General features: G+C 51.9%; 1 protein-coding gene across 1 annotated transcript; it reads right to left on the bottom strand.

The window, feature by feature from the left end:
• Positions 1 to 10,123: 10,123 nt before the first annotated feature.
• LOC144105724 (uncharacterized) lies at positions 10,124 to 16,831 on the bottom strand. The gene is made up of 3 exons (XM_077638828.1): positions 16,722 to 16,831; positions 12,015 to 12,768; positions 10,124 to 10,729 (listed from the first exon to the last, which is right to left on the bottom strand). The coding sequence occupies exons 1-3, from the start codon at positions 16,723 to 16,725 to the stop codon at positions 10,273 to 10,275; spliced, it is 1,215 nt and encodes a 404-aa protein (XP_077494954.1). The 5' UTR covers positions 16,726 to 16,831; the 3' UTR covers positions 10,124 to 10,272.
• Between the last annotated feature and the right edge of the window lie 385 nt (positions 16,832 to 17,216).

Here is a 17,216-nt window from a genome sequence, read left to right as displayed (position 1 = left end):
AAACGCAGCCGCCGCGGTCGGGTTCGTACCCGGGAACTCCGGATCAGTAGTCGAGCGCCCTAACCACTGAGCCACCGCGGCGGGGCAACCTGCACAAGCGCAGTGGCATTGCTGGGGTCAGTCGGGGCCACTGCGCGTAAACCGGTACACGTCTCGGCTAGTACGTCTCCTGAATGCTAGAAACGACTAGTAATAGCTGTATCAGTTTCTAGAATTTCGAAAACGCGATTACCCTCGGCGCTCTGGCTGCTTAGACTAGTTACGTGCACCATAGAGGGATTGCTTTGCCTGCATGCGTTTCAAAGCGCATGTATTTGGCCATGATGTAGCCAAAATTTGTTCGGCCACAGCGACGAGGTTAATCACGTTTTCGAAATTCCAAAAACTCATATGGCTGTTGCTAACGACCGGCTGCAAACCTCTAATTGCAAATAGTTTCATATAATAGTTAAAACGTTAATTACCAGAAAAAAGTTAACCGGCTTACTGGTCATCTTTATTCATCTGTTTTCTGATGTCCGCCGGCATTGGTGTTGTTCTGCCTCAGAAGCTGTCTTCGTAACTTAAGAAGCCTGTTTCTAAAAATTAGTGGCCGGTGTCCATGAAACACTAGGTATATGTCTAAGAGCACTGCGTTTCATAGTTTCCCGCGGTACGACTCCACGGCACGCGCATATCTCAAAGCAACAGACGCGCAACGACGCAATCGCAAGACCAGCAGAGATCAAAGGCATTTAAACGGCGCACCTTCCTGACTTCCATGGTCGCATGCCGGCTGCACGGCTAGCATGCGGCAAGCCAAACTGCCCAAGTCCGTATAGTTTCGGATTCCGGCGCAACGCGCTATCGATTACCGGCGATCGACAGCGCGAGTGAGCCGAGTAAACGGCGCGCAGTTCAAATTTTTGGTAGCGAACCCTATTTGCACACGAATAGCTTTTTTTATTATTATTACGATCGGAGCTCCGTGCATCCTGCACGGAACGGGCACGGGACGCGTACTTCCCGCGCAGACTCCGCAAACAGGACGGCTCCGCGACCTCCCGATTTCGGGTGGTCAATAGTGATTTACATAAGCGGCAATATACCGCAAGCTGCGCTGATTAAAGGAGCAAAACAGTGCCTGCCCATTTCATGTTCTCACGATTCCTGGCATGTCTCTCCTACTATCTGCACGTGGCAGCGATTGTGGCTCGGCTTGAGCCAGTGAACAGGCCTGTGTACTTTCCTTTTCTTTCTTCCTGGCAACAACTTCTCTCTCTCTCTCCTGGCATGTCTCTTTGCTCAGTGACACATGGTACTACGCATCCATTGCCACTGTTCAGCAAGATGGCGGCTTAAGCAGAGTTTGGAGTATTACATGCTACAGAAGTGCGCAGTGTAAAATGGAACAAACTAGTGTTCTGTGCAAAAATTAATTTCTTCAAAAGATGTACTCTGATATCAACCCAATACCGGTATATACATATATACGCCGACATCGATAAGGTTGATATCGATAGCGGTATCGACCTTGTGCCTAATGAACGAAGAGTTAGTCCGCTCAAAATAGTAAAAAGAAGCAAATGAAAGAGAGAGGGAGCCCGGGCCAGCAGAGCTTTGCATGGCTCAAAGATACTTCAAGATACACGAAAAGAAGCTTAGCACTCATCAACAAAAAAATACATTGTAAAGATAAGTTTCGTACCATAACGACAACCCGCCACTGTTACCTGGAAGCAGTGTCCTCGGAATGGACGTGGTAGAGGTGCTGGCCCAGGACTAGGAGCACAAGGTAAGGCTTCACCACACCGCTGAGGGACTGAGCCTTGCGGGCGAGATGACACAGGAACTTCCCGCTGGGCCAGTAAGAGTCGCCGCCGTCGTAGTAGTTCCGCACCACCGCAGACCAGGCACTCTCCATGTTAATCAGCAAGAAATCCTGCACGTCCTTCACCGGCTTGGCCACGACCGCGGCCATCGCCAGGCTGCAGAAGCCGATGTTGTGGCCCGCTTCGTCCAGGGCCTCTCGGCTGGTGCGGCTCTTCCGGATCAGCTCCGCCAGGTAGTTGACCATCCCTGGACGCGCGGGCAGAGGCTCTATGGGTTCCGGTAGGCGCGCGAAGAGAGTGGGGGTCTTGTTCACGTTCAAGATGGGCATCGGCACGCTCGCGTAAGGCCTGTCGACGACAGGGTCGAGCGCGTTGTAGATGTCGGCGAACAGGGGCCTCCCCGGAGTCGACATCGACGGCGTGGCCGCGACGCAGTCCAGCATGAGGCCGTCGAAGGAGTCGTCCCACTCGTTGGAGGCGAACACTCGGAGCCAGGAGGCGTACAGCGAGCGGCGAGTGGCGTCATCCGGGTACTTGACGCCCTTCAGGACTTCCCGGGCGCCCTTCATAGCCACGATGTCGCTCCAGGTGGCGCTGTGTTCCATTCCGGGGTCTTAGGCGTTTTCTGTGCAAGTATAGAAAATAGAAAACGCGAGTCTGTCATCTGCACAAAGGCGCGGTGGAAAGCGGGCGTACGCCTTTATGGCGAGGTCATCGCCCTGAACGAAACATGTCAGTGCCCTGATAAGCAACCCTACACGCTTCATTAAAAAAAATGAATACCGCCGCGGTCGCTCAGTGGTTATGGTGCTCGGCTTCTGGCCCTTAAGGCGCGTGATGTTTGGGTGGTGGGGCTGCGGGTTTTAATATCCTAAAGCGACTCAGGCTATGACGGACGCCGTAGTGGAAGGCTGCGGATATTTTCGACCACCTGGGGTTCTTTAACGTGCACTGACATCGCACAGTACACGGGTCTCTAGCATTTCGCCTCCATCGCAATGCAACTGCCGCGGCCTGGATCGAACCCGCGTCTTTCGGGTCAGCAGCCGAGCGCCATAACCACAGAGCCACCGCGGCGGCTAAATTAGTTTCTGAGTAGACGAAATGGCGCAGTAACTGTCTGATTTCTCGGTGGATACCTTAACCGTGCCGTAAGAGAAGGGAGGAAGGCGGCAGTGAAAGAACAAAGAAAGAGGTGCCGTAGTGGAGGGCTCCGGAATAATTCCGATCACTTCGGGATCTTTAACATATGCACTGACATCGCACAGTCAATGGCGCCTTTTACGTTTCGCCTCCATCGAAACGCGCCTAACGTAAAACCGGAGTGGACAATTGAAACGGCATAAAAAAAAAAGAAACCTGATGGTGACGGCTTTAAATAAAGAAACCATACATAAAAATTATTAAATGTAAGCTTGCCGGCATAGCGCGTTAATCAGCGAAAGCTTGGTATTTACATTAGCGACCGAGAGATTTGGAGTGTCAGGCCCATTTTGACATTTCACAGGTGACTACCCGGTTGGGCGTCCGGTTATGGCGACCGCACGCACACGTGTATGCTCGGCCTTCTGCTAGCGGCCTTCGGTTCCCGGCGCACTTCCCGGACTCCAAAGCTCGCTTGAAGCAGTCCACAGTTCCAAGCGCACGCGTGCACAGAAAACACACAAAACAAATAAGGCATTTACATTTCGCCTCCATCAAAACACGATCGCCGCGGCCGGGACTGGAATCCCAGTGTTAAAAATCCTTAACTTCGCAAAGGCACCTTCGTAATCGCTGAATAATACAACGCGATGCATCAGCAATTTCTCAGTCGAGAGTTTTTTATGACTCTCTCACGACCACGTCTCATTCTTGTCTCTCAAATTGTCCTCGCAAACTACTTTTCAAAGCACACCGCAGCCGCTTCTTTCAACGTCGTTATCTCTGTTCCACGTATGTCAGGGAAAAGCTCTCGCTGTCAGTCGCAGCAAATAATCTAGCACACCTATAGCGCGATAGCCGCGCGCATTTAATGGCCTCAGTGCCAGCACACGGGGATAGTTCACGGGCATTACAAACCTTTACAAATGAGAAAATGACAACAGGTCGACTCATTCTGGACGAGCTGGGTTTCCTTCAGCGGTTTTTTCAATATTCGCCTGCCGCATACAAGTAGGTTTCAAAGTTAACTGAATGCTTCGCCGCCACGGTGGCTCAGTGTTTATGGCGCTCAGTTGGCGACCCGAGAGACGCGGGTTCGAGCCCGGCCGCGGCTGTCGAATTTCGACGGAGGCGATATTCTAGAGGCCCGTATGCTATGCGATGTCAGTGCACGTGAAAGAACCCCAGGTGGTCGAAATTCCCGGAGCCCTTCGCTACGGCTTCCCCCATAACCAGAGTCGCTTTGGGACAATAAACCCCCCTAAACCATGCACAACTGAGTGCTTGTCAAGGCGGCTATGGAACGAGAACAACGCACACTTACCAATTGTTGCAAAGGCGAAAGCGCGGGAAAGTCACAATGTCAAACAAAATGAAGCCGGGGAGGCCGCTGTGGCGGCAACCAATATCTATAAACGTTGGCGGCAGCTGCGCTACGATTGGCCCGATTAAGGTAATAAATGCGCCATGTTTCTCTGAGTGTTCGACAGATGGCGCAACTTGAGTCGTTGGAATGACACAACAACATAGCAGGAGCTAAACGTTGATTATTTTTTTTATTGTGCTGGTTTCACTACTTCGACAGAGTACAATGCGCTCGCAAAAACTCCTCGACCAACACCCCGGGCTCACTAAGCTTACTGCAGCACCACAACGACTGTGGAAAACGATTTTTTTTTGTATTTTATATCGTGCAAACGGGAGGCATGAATTTTTTGCTAAGGCTCTCAATTAAGGGCAAGTTAACGTGTATTCATGCTAGCTATCTTGTGTATGTGCTAGTTAACATGTGTGATTAATTTTTGGGGTTATTTTGAATGAATGAACTTTTATAAAGGCAGAGGAAGGCCGTTGGCCATGGTTGGGGGAGGATGGGGTAAAAGAGGATCAAATAATAGTGGTTCCTCCCCCCCCCCCCCCCCCATCCCCCAATCATGGCCTCAGGCCTCTCTGTGCAACAAATAAAAATTTAAACAGGTACCGATCTGTTTCTTGCGTTTCTACTGTAGGCTTTGGCGTATACATATACATATCGAGAGGGTTGTGACGTCACTCGACTAAAAATGGAATGAAAGTGATTAAAACTTAAATTCTGGCTATGAGGTCGTAGCAGGAGCTAAATGTGATCATGAAATATAAGGAAGCGAAGCAAATTAATTACGCTGAAAAGGAAAGTAGTTGGGAATCGAACTCGTGGCCCTCAGGTTTAGATTCAAACATGCAACCTCTAGGCCACTGACTTCTTTTTTCTTTATTGCCTGATCTGACTTCGTTAAAGAGGGGCCGTGTGTGTCTTGCTGTGCGTCACGTAGTCTAGTGTGTCTATACTGATGTATGCTAACGATCGTGTAATTAGAAATAGGGACTAATTAAGAAAGGAAGTAGCAGATAACCATCAATGCTTTAAGGTAGCGCTTAAGTGTATACCCCTACTTTTCCGGATCCCTGCAGTACGGTGCCTGTTTCTGTATTCCCTTCTTTCACTACCTTCTTCATCTCTTATCTCATGGCGCGGGTGAGGTGTCCGCCGAGAAATGAAACAGTTACTGCATCTTTGCTTTCTTCAGAAGCAATTTTTTTTTTCTGGTGCTTAGACCGTCATCATATATGTGCTTAAACTGTCCATTTTTTCTTCCGTTTGGCTATTAACGCGATAACAAGTGTTCCGTTCTTCAGAAAACTAAACGTCGTCGGTGTCGTTGGCGTCGTGAGCGAAAAATCAGCACGCAGTCAGAAGTGATTAAAACGTTCGATAAATGAGTGTCTGAATGCCCTGATGTGTCGCAAACTTCATGGGGACGTATATAGCCATGCAAGAGAAAAGTAATTGCGCTGGAAAGTAAATTGGGTTATTTGGGTCGGTGCTGAACCCGCAGACCCTTTCGTTGCGATACAGCAACGCTTGCCACTGAAGGTCACGAAGGCTCGTTGGTTCAGCTTTATTAAAGGGGGGCTTCATAGAGAATTGGGGATTTGATAGTGCTAATTAGTGCGCTGATGAGACGTGCTAATTCAGAGAAGGACCGCATTGTAAGTTGCGAGTGTAGCAAGTCAGTCACGTGATATGTGGAAGTCACGTGAACAGGTGGCGCCGTGCGATGAGAAGCGAATCGTGGAGTACGCTGAGGTCCTAAGCAGATGAGGGGGCCCGTGAATGCGGTCGCGCCGTACCCTTGAAGGCGGAGCTTAGCTGTCACCCTACATTTTTGTTCATTTGTTCTCGATGCTGTCGTTCAAAAAGGTTTTTTATTACTATTATTATGCAGGTCCTGCATGCATTTCAAGAGTTCGCGGCAATGGGCAACTAACAAAGCACGCGCCAGAGACTGCAGCGTGCTGTTGGCAGCCGTCCACTGCGGTAGTGGCACGAAGGGACCTATACGGAGGCCCAGTGCCCTCTTGCTGCGAATCGCCATGGATTAGACCTCTCTGCATGATTCGGCGACGCCATCCTGCCGCAGAGGCAGTTCGTGTTGGGACCGTGTCACTATAGACCAGCCCCCTCGTACGTGGCCTGGATTAAGTGTGGCCTACGGACTACCTTCAGTGCCCAGGATTACTTGTTCCTTCACCTGGTGCACGCAACGGTTCCTGCCTATAAAGACATCCCGCAGGCTCTGCCCCACAGACTCCAAGCAAAGCCGTTGTCCGCCAACTTGGTTAAAAAAAAAAATCGAGTCCCGGGACACTTACGAGTGTGTAGCACGAATGTTCGAGTGATGTGAGGAGGCGCAGGACTAAAGGCTGTGCGGAGCTCACGGTTTCAACTGGCAGCCTTCTATTTCATCGCCTGGGTTTCCTTTGGCAACGTCGTCAGGGAGCGCTGCTTTAGGCAAAATTTTCATTTTCGCCTATAGAACCGTCTTTTTTTTTTCTGCTTAGATACATGTCGATGAAGCCTGCTTCGAGATTCGTGCGAGTCTCTACCTGAGCGGAGGATTGCATTTGTCCAAAACATGTGTGGTGGTTGTGGTATACGCGCTGTTTTGTCGGCGGACACGAAAACGCTTGGACAGCGTCGCCAGGTCTCCCTTTCCCTTAAAATTCTACGTGCCACGTGAACCATCCTTTTGATGTGAAGAGAAGAACGCAACGCCAGCGCAGCAATAATCACAAAAGGCGCGTTAATGGCAGATTTGACGAATTGCTCCGCACGTCCAGACCAGCTTTCATGCGACCACCCGCTGCGTTGCGAATACTCCTTGTGTCCTTGAAAGGGCGAAAGAGTTGAGCCCGGGCAGGGGTTGCCTCGGCGACCGGCCACTTCCCCGTAAAATAAAAATAAAAAAGCCTGAGACTATGCGCAAAAGTGCGTCGCCGCCGACCGCGCAGCCAGATGTCCGTCCGCCAGTGTGGCGCCTTGCCTCCTTCTCCTCCACATTGCAGAAGAAGAGCAAAGCGTCGATCACGTTAGGGCTTGTGGAACCATGCCGCGTTCTCACTCTCCGGGGGAGGGACGAGCGTCAGGCAGGGCTCTAAGCAACCCGCCGGTGTGTGCTTCTTATATCCATGTCGTTAACCATGGGCATTACTAAAGTGTAGTGTACAGTATTAGGATGAAGTGTTCATACTTATATGCCGATGCCGGAGCGCTGCATTGCGTATTAAATGGTGCATACATGCGTCTGCTGCTCCTTCTTAGCAGCAGAGTGCATACATTAAGAAAAAAAAAAGAAACTAGCGGTGCAGTTCTACGCGGAGCATGAAATATTGCGCGCATCATCGATACGGTGACCGCATGCAGTGCAATAAAAAAGCGCAGTGTATGAAACCACAGCCGAGAAAGTACAAAGTAACGTTTTTGAGGCCTTCCCTGGGACGCTGAATTTTTTGACACAGCTGAATGTTGGAACGTTTTTTGGATGTGATCAGGACAGACGGACAATCAACTTTATTAGCTGAGTGAGAGGAGCGGCGCCGCTCATAGCGTAGCGGGTTAACCCCGCCGGATCGTCAAGAGCTTAATTACAGCCCTGAGCGACCCAGTCAGCCAGTTGGACGAGCCGAGCCTGAAAGCCCTGCTCAGCTGCGCAGCACGGCTTCCCACTGCTCCCTGTAGTGATTAAGCGGTAGGGGGAGACAGGGCGGGTCCACATGATGTGGGATAGGGTAGCATGACCACCGCAGGGTCTGCAGTTGGGAGAGTAGAGGGTGGGGTAGATATATGGGAAAGAACTGCGGGATTTGGAATGGCGTGCGTTTGAAGCTGGCGCCAGGGGATGTCGTGCGTGTGGGATAGGGACCTTTCGGCCAGTGATTAAAGGTTTGGTCAAGTCTAATTTAGGATGATTTCGCTGACTTCGCTCTGTGGTGGGGATTGGGGCTGGGCCCCTCCCGGGTAGTAATGCGTCGGGGGATATGAGCCCCTCCTATGAGTACTCCATATGTCCCGATGGGTTATTTTTGGGACGTTTTGGGGAGATTTTATGTTTTTTGAACTAGATCTCCCTTCCCTCATGGCGCGGCCTAGCATAGCTGGTGAAAGCGAACTGCAGGCCCTACTCGCAAACGGTGTTGCTGCGGGGAAATAGAATAGGCGAGAACGCGCCTTTTTTGACATACTGGCTCGGGCTTCTTTTTTTTTTTTTGTCTTTTCGCGCAGGTTGTGTTTGTCGGAGCATACGGATATGAAGATTCTGGGTAGAACGCCTAGTCGATGGTAGATACCTTCATATACATACCAAGTCCTCCCTTAGCCCTTAGCGGCTGGAGGAGAACCAACTGGAGCGTCGTATCGTTGTCATGGCAACGGTGTCCAACAGAAAAAAAAAAAAAAAACGAGCCACCGCCGGCACAAGCAGAGTAACGGCGTTCCCCAGTGCCTTAAAACTTATAAAATTCGGCCATGGCGGGCCTTTGAGCGGATCTGGAGAAATTATTGCTTTTCGAAACACAAGTTCTCCAGACTTTAGATGTACTAAAATAGTAAAAAACCGGAACTAACCAGAATTTCCTGCCCCAAGCAGTGTTTCGCTGAGACATTGTCCTAAGAGCTAAACCTCTATAAAAGTGACCTTAATTAATCGTCATTTCCAAGCGGAACTTCCTGGCTAATTTATATTAAGTTCATTCCTTTTGGTGGAATACACTCGGCCAATTCAAAACCCAACTGCAGAAGCCTTCGCAGTTTTGCTATTTATGTGAACATTTCGCTGGGACAGTATGAAGGGTCCATGTTGAGGATGGATAGTTGTGTATCCGTTGAGTATCCGCACTCTAGTCAACTTTTTTCAGCGAAGCGAGTTCAGGTTTATGTTTATGGGGGTTTACCGTCCCGAAGCGACTCAGGCTATGAGGGACGCCGTAGTGAAGGGCTCCGGAAATTTCTACCACCTGGGGCCCTTTAACGAGTTCAGTACCTTTGACCCAAAACTAAACCATCTTAAGTAACACTTGTTGCGGGGCTAGTTGGTGCATAGTTCTATGTACAAATGTTACCGCAAAAATAAGAGACAGTCACAAGAAAGGTGGACAAGACAACGTGCGTTGTCTTGTCCACCTTTCTTTTGAGTGTCTCTTATTTCTGCGCTAACATTTGTACATAGAACTATTCAACCATCTTCTTTGGCTAGTTTCCAGAGTGAAATCAATGGATCGAGGCGCCGCAGATTTTTGCAGCAGCTTCTTGACTGTTTCGAACAGTACGTGCACTGGCCACAAGCTGTGGCTATTCGCACTTGTGACGAACAGTGGAGCGGAAGCTATGAGCTACCGAAAGTGTGCTATTCACGCGCGGTCGCGTACAACCCTACACACTTGATACTCATGGATATTCCGCCCACGTGGAGTGCACATGTCTGGCATTCCTTTACACTGAGCTGCGAGTACTAACAATATGGAACAAATCTAAAAATGTTTGGACAAACTAGCATGTAAGTTGTATAATTAGGCCCTCGCGTGCTGCGGAACTCCGCTATCGAAAGCTTCCTTCAACAAGCACGCTAGAAATCAGTCCTTGGATCAGAACTATACGGTATGAAAGCCCACGCCAGGCTGTCGATTACAGAGTCCATTTGCTGCATCAGTAGCTGCAGCTCTGTCGTTACCTAAAAAAATTGTTCTCAACGAAGAGAAAGTATCGAAAACAACTTATGAACAACACGGTGCTTGAAGCACACCTATTTTATTTCCGAAGCGGCAAGGAGCGGCAGTCATGTGGCACACTGGTTGCATCCTCTTGATGCTGCAGAGTTCCGGCTGGAACTCAAAATTCACCGCGGCAAAGTGTTAGAACGACGGTCGGCCCATTATCTGGGCCCCATGTCAAAACATGCCCCACTGCAAGAGCAGCAGCGGGGATGCCCATAGGGGGCGCTCCTTAACGCACCGCCGAGTTCTCGTTCTTCTTATTTCGAACGTAGCGCCTGAAGACCCGGGCCCAGAGCAGAGACTCCTTGATGCGCGACATGGATACGACCGCGAACTCGGGCCTCCGCCATAACTTGTGTTCGGGGTGGGGCGCCAGCAGCGCAGTCAGCCTGATGGCGTAGTCCAAGTGGTCGCACAGGTCTAGGTCCAGGCAGGCGCTGGGGTTGGGCGCGAGGCACCACGGCCTCGTCTTCTGCATCGGCTCCTCGGCGTGGTCCAGGAACGCGGCGACGACGGAGCTGGACTGGGCTATGGAGCGCAGGGCCCCGTACGACCGGATGAGCCGGTTGAGCTCCTTGGCGTCCAGCCCGCTCTGCTTTTGCACGGCGTACAGGAGCCGGACCACTTCGAGGCGGCCGTATTTGGTCTTGTTCAGGAACCCTTCCTCCAGGAACCTGATGTCAGCGCTGCAAAATTAAGTTTCGTGAGTGCAGATGACTCAGCAAGGTAGGAAAGGGCATAGAAGGAAGCGGGAGGGAGATAAACGAGGAAGGAGGGAAGAAGTGAGATGGAGGCACAGGAAGGAAAGACGGAAAGGAAAAGGAAGAAGAGCGAGCTAATACTACAAAATCCCGAGTGAAACAGAAAGATCGAGCAGTTAGTCACATTTAGTGCGATAGCATTCTTAAGAGGCCAAAATGCCTCGTCGCTTACAAATTTAGCCCATTTTCTGGGGGAAGTGGCGTCACTAGACACGATAATTTTCATTGGTCGGGAGAAACTGACCTCACCAGAGCAGACAATTCCCCTTAGATGAAGGGAAGGAATGTCATCATACCGGAAAACTGACGTCACTATCGGGAAAGGCATCAACGGCTTCTATCGCTATCGCACTGCCAACACATAAGGTGATGTGGTGTACCTGCGAAGTTTTTAGTTTTCAGCTCTAAAACTGGTGGCCGCGAAAACAAAAAAAAAAATCAAGCAGGCAGCTGGCTCCACGACACTGAGGACGTCAGTCGTCACGCCTAGAGGACTAGTAACGATCTGAAAATTAAGTCAATATGTCCGCTTAAAGCCTAATGTACTTTGCGAATCATAATACCAGAGTCGATTCAACTGAGAGTCTGCACACTGGAACTTCCAAAATTAAGGCTGTGAACAGACCTTCCGGTTGAATGGACGTTTTCATGTTAGTTATCAACGCAACGCCAGCCCGTTCCTTAAGGCTTCGCTCTCAGAGCATCACCGTTCGTCCTCTGTTTTGGCTCTTATATACCTTCATCATCATCAGCCTGATTACGCCACGGCAGGACAAAGGCCTCTCTCATGTCTCTCCAATTAACCCTGTCCTATGCCAGCTGCGGCCACCTTATCTCCGCAAACTTCTTACTCTCAACCACCCACCTAACTTTCTGCAACCCGTGCTACGCTTGCCTTCTCTTGGAATCCACTCTGTTACCCTAAACAACCATCGGTTATCTTGCCTTCGCATTACATGCCCTGCCCAAGCCCATTTCTTTCTGTTGATTATGACTAGGATCGATGTCATTTGTCTGTGATCCCTGGCCCACTTTGTCATCCTCCCGTCTCTTAATGTTAAACCTATGATTTTCCTTTCTATAGCTTGCTGCGTTGTCGTCAATTTAAGCTAAACGCTTTCATTAGCCTCCACGTTTTTGCCCCATAGGTGAGTACCGGAAAGACACAGCTCTGTTATACAGAGGTGCGTAAAAAAAAGTCCGTTCCTACCTGGGCGCGGCCTCCACGTTGAGGTGGTAGGCGTATTGGCCCAGCACCAGAAGCACGAAGAAAGGTTTGATCACACCGGACTCGTAGACACACTTGAGGGCGAGTTTGCACAGGAACCTGTTCCTCGGTATGAACATGTCCCCGTTGAACGACGTCGGCACCGCCGCCACCAGCGCTCTCTTCAGTCGGTGGCGAAAGAAGGCCCGCACCTCCTTGGGAGGCTTGGATGCGGCTACGGCCAGCGCCAGGCTGCAGAAGCCGATTATCAGGCCGGCTTCGTCCAGGGCCGCTCGGCTGGTGCCGCCCTTGCGGATGAGGTCGGCCAGGTAATCGACGAACCCGGCTGAAGTAGGCAGGGGCTCCACTGGTTCCCGTTCGTCCGTGAACAGATCGGGCAGCTGGCCGAGGTTGAGCACGGACGCCAGGATGTCCGGGATGGGTCCGTCAGCGGGGTGCCGCACCGAGTACATGTTGGCGAACAGGGGCTGTTCCGGGGTCGTTGGTGACGGCGTCGCTGCGAGGCACTCCAGCATGAGGCCGTCGAAGGAGTCGTGCCACTGGTTGGAGGCGAGCACCCTTAGCCAGGAAGCGTACAGCGAGCGACGCGTTTCGTCGGCCGGGTACTTGAGCCCCATCAGAACTTCCCGGCCAGCCCGCACAGCCATGAGGTCGCTCCAGTCGGCTAGAGGGTTCATTCTGGGGTCAAAGCGCGGATCCGTCATGCCCATCAGGTAGTTGGAGCTTCCACCGTAGGCTGCAAAGGGACGAGCGGTCGTTGTCGTTTCAACCGATCGGAAATATATAGTTCATCCGTCGGAACAAGGAAACATTTTCAGGTCAAACTGGCATAACAACACACTGTAGATTTGGCACGGCATGCTGTGTGGGATTTACCTCCCAAAGTTGCATATGGCACGAGACGCCGTAGTGAAGGGCTCCGGATCCATGTCGACTACCAGTCAAGACTTCTTTAGAGTGTACAGTTAAAAAAAGAAAAGAAAAAAAGCCCAGGCACTGCAACAGTTCGCTACGTTGTAGATCGGTTCTTTTTGGGGCTTACAGTGTAGAGAAACCTACGAAAGTTAGCGCCATCCACCTGCATTTCAAGTGACACACACCGCTCTGCTTGGCAAGAGTACACACGTAGAACGACTCCAGCAACACAGAATTAAGGCATGCGTTACACACGCGGTATACCGACAAGCAGTTAGATTTGCTTCAGAGGAAATGGGCTAAAACAGTCTAGCTCGTGAGATGTATGCGAGACACTTACTGCGTCATTTCCTTTCCTCAAAACAAATTTTCTCGTATTATACGAAGCAAAAGGAGTTCGTCGGCTCGTTTGGCGCCGTCTGGTGACACAGTTGGGTCGAAGCAAAGTGCCAGGTCATGTGATCACACATGATCTGTGTGTACGCGTTGAAAAGTATGACCTGCCACGGTGGACAGGGTGCTCACAATCCAGAGACTATAGGTTGCCACCTGCTACAGTGGCCTGGTTGCGAAGACTTCACTAGGTAACGTGACCTCTCTACCACTATGCGATTCAAGGGGGGCCGTAATAGAGGGCTTGGAATTTTTAACGCGACAGCGTCAAGGAGCTCGTGTCGCAGAAAAGCCGGTGTCGTCGGCGTCGGCCGTGAGCGAAAAATGCCTGCTCCTCCTCCTCGCAATGTACGCCACTGCCCCGACAGATAGCGCGCGACGGCAGCGCAAGGAAAGGAAGGGACGACTGTCACATATTTCGGTGGACAGTCCGGACCGCGCCGCAAGGGAAGGAAAATGAAATAAAAATTGTTTTTGAGGAAAGGAAATGAGGCCTGTCTCACATATTCCTGTGGACACTGTAACCGCGACGTAAGCAAAGGAAAATGAAATGCAAATTGATTTTAAGGAAAGGAAGTGACGCGTCTGACACATCTCTCGTTCGGGCGCAGTGGGGCCGTGCGGGCACGCAGGAATCACGCGGTGAGCGGCGAACAACGCAGCGCACATCCAAAGCGCGTTCACCACGAAGCTTGCGGCTTGCTGTTCGTTCGTTCGGCGCGGAAGCTATGCTGGCGTTCGGGGCATCGGGTTTGTCGAGAACAATGTGCCGACGAACGACGACTTCAACTTGAGTCCCGCGCGTTTCGGCAAGGCGCCTGGCAGCGCTTCTACGTGGTTTGCCGCTCCGCGCGTCCGTTTCACCGTACATAGCAGAGCGACTTGTCTAACGGGCAAGTCGTCGCGCCGAACGGGCAATGGCGTTCCGTGGAGTCCCTGGCAGTGCTGCAACACGCTGTCGCGTCCCGCTCTTAAAGGCGAAGCTTAAGCGTTCTTTTTTTTATGCGAAAGCCTTACTGGCCGCGAACTTGCGATTTCGCTGTGGCGGTACTCCGAGGAGGCACATGACGTCACAACGAGCGCCTCGCCGCGGATATTTTCCTCTCGCTCGCTCCCTAGTCACAACTGCGCATACGCAACTAGTACCACCAAGTCACAGGTGTTCCGCCGCTGCGCAGCGCCGCGCCTTTCCTCAAAATCCAACTTTCAATTTTCAGTTTTCTCTTTCTTCTTTCCCTATGTCCTTTATCCCTTCCTTTATGGCGCGGTTCGGGTGTCCACCGATATATGTGAGACGGCTACTGTGCCATTTCCTTTACTCAAAAACCAAACCAAACAAGTGAGCCGATGGCGTCTATGCAGTTCATTGGCGTTGACAACTTAGCAAAGGCCGTTCATTTTCACGAAAGGAAAGGCGCACCACCCGCTCCGCGGGTCAGTGCAAATAATAATTGGTTTTGGGGGAAAGGAAATGGCGCAGTATCTGTCGCATATATCGTTGGACACCTGAACCGCGCCGTAAAGGAAAAGATAAAGGTGGGAGTGAAAGAAGAAAGGAAGAGGTGCTGTAGTGGAGGGCTCCGGAATAAATTCGACCACCTGGGGATCTTTAACGTGCATTGACATCGCACAGAACACGGGAGCCTTAGCGTTTTCCCTCCATAAAAACTCAGCCACAGAGGTCGGGTTCGAACCCGGGAACTCCGGATCAGTAGCCGAGCGCCCTAACCACTGATCCACCAACTACTGCAGAAGCCTGCTTTTATTGCGTTCGGCACACTGGATAGGCAGCGCGCCCCCCCTGCCACACTGGGAGGTAGCATGCAGTTAATGTTCGATCGCGAGAGATTCATCACCAAATGAACGCTGCGGCGTAGCTATTGCTGCAGTGCCGCATGTAAGCCACAACGCTGTCAGCGCTAATGCATTCAGGCCACATCTCTCTCTCACCACCGCCTTATGTATCAAAGCACGAATGAGGCGTCGTCATAGCCAGGGAGCCAGTTATGCGCCCTTCCTTTGCTCGACTACTGATCCGGAGTTCCCGGGTTCGAACCCGACCGAGGCGGCTGCGTTTTTATGGAGGCAAAACGCTAAGGCGCCCGTGTGCTGTGCGATGTCAGTGCACGTTAAAGATCCCCAGGTGGTCGAAATTATTCCGGAGCCCTCCACTACGGCACCTCTCTCTTCCTTTCTTCTTTCACTCCCTCCTTTACCCTTCCCTTACGGCGCGGTTCAGGTGTCCAACGATATGAGACAGATACTGCGCCATTTCCTTTCCCCCCCAAAAAACAATTATTTCCTCAAAGCCATCGCCGTCTAGAATATTGCCAACGCCAACGCCAATAAACACAGTGAACGCAGACATCTTTCGCTTTGTATATCCTGCATTAGCTCGAGTTAATCCACATTAATTTTTTTCTATCAGACATAGCACATGGGCGTGTAGTATTATTTCCCCATTGAGTAGAGTTGCAGTAAAAGTCACTTCTCGGTGGACACTTTCAACCGAACCGTGAAGGAAGGAATGGAGGTGGGAGGGAGAGAAAGAGGTGCCGTAGTAGAGAGCTCCGGAATAATTTCTACCAACTAGAGATCCTTAACGTGCACTGACGTCGCACAGCACACGGGCGCCTTTTGCGCTGCAATGGCCGTCGCGGCCAAGTTCGAACCCGGATTTCTCCAGCTCAGTATGCGAGCGCCCTAACCCCTGAGCCACGGCGGTGGGTTACAATTTACGATTTCTTTCCCTAACCCGTTCGCTGCAAGGACAGCGGAGCGATCCGGCGCATCGAATTTCCTTCCCGTACTGCCAGCTTCCACCTTTACCCTCACTCGTGTACCAAATTTCGCGTTTTTTTGTGACCCGCCGCGGTGGTTCAAGAACCCTTGGCTACTGAGCCGGTGTACCCGATTTCAAACCCGGACGCAGCGGCTGCGTTGGGATTGTGACGAAACACAAAAGGCGCTCGTGGTCTGTGCGACGTCACTGCACGTTAAAGATTCCGAAAAGTTGACTCCGTTGATTTTTGTCTTTAGCGTGTACATTCCGAACAGCGTGTTCATCCCGAACATCCGCACGCTTCGCGTATGCTGAACGCTCTGACCGGCCCGCGGCGCAAGCGTGAAACCTACTCATCGCAACGCTCCTGGTAGTCGGCTCAGGGAGCTCGTCAGGGCAGCCAGCGTCCCGTACATCCGCACGCCTCGCGTATGCTGAACGCTCTGACCGGCCCGCGGCGCAAGCGTGAAACCTACCCATCACAACGCTCCTGGTAGTCGGCTCAGGGAGTTCGTCAGGGCAGCCAGCGTCCCGAACAACCGCACGCCTCGCGTATGCTGAACGCTCTGACCGGCCCGCGGCGCAAGCGTGAAACCTACTCATCGCAACGCTCCTGGTAGTCGGCTCAGGGGGCTCGTCAGGGCAGCCAGCGTCCCGAACATCCGCACGCCTCGCGTATGCTGAACGCTCTGACCTGCCCGCGGCGCAAGCGTGAAACCTACCCATCGCAACGCTCCTGGTAGACGGCTCAGGGGGCTCGTCAGGGCAGCCAGCGTCCCGAACATCCGCACGCCTCGCGTATGCTGAACGCTCTGACCGGCCAGCGGCGCAAGCGTGAAACCTACCCATCACAACGCTCCTGGTAGTCGGCTCAGGGAGTTCGTCAGGGCAGCCAGCGTCCCGAACAACCGCACGCCTCGCGTATGCTGAACGCTCTGACCGGCCCGCGGCGCAAGCGTGAAACCTACTCATCGCAACGCTCCTGGTAGTCGGCTCAGGGGCCTCGTCAGGGCAGCCAGCGTCCCGAACATCCGCACGCCTCGCGTATGCTGAACGCTCTGACCTGCCCGCGGCGCAAGCGTGAAACCTACCCA

This window comes from Amblyomma americanum, chromosome 9 (genome assembly GCF_052857255.1).
Source record: "Amblyomma americanum isolate KBUSLIRL-KWMA chromosome 9, ASM5285725v1, whole genome shotgun sequence".
In the NCBI taxonomy this organism is placed as follows: Eukaryota; Metazoa; Arthropoda; class Arachnida; order Ixodida; family Ixodidae; genus Amblyomma; species Amblyomma americanum.
This window is presented reverse-complemented; position numbering and strand designations above follow the sequence as displayed.

Excerpts from the sequence above, each read along its gene's own strand:
- LOC144105724 (XM_077638828.1), bottom strand. Across the intron at positions 10,730-12,014 it reads AACGTGGAGGCCGCGCCCAG|CGCTGACATCAGGTTCCTGG; the intron begins GTAGGAACGGAC and ends TTAATTTTGCAG.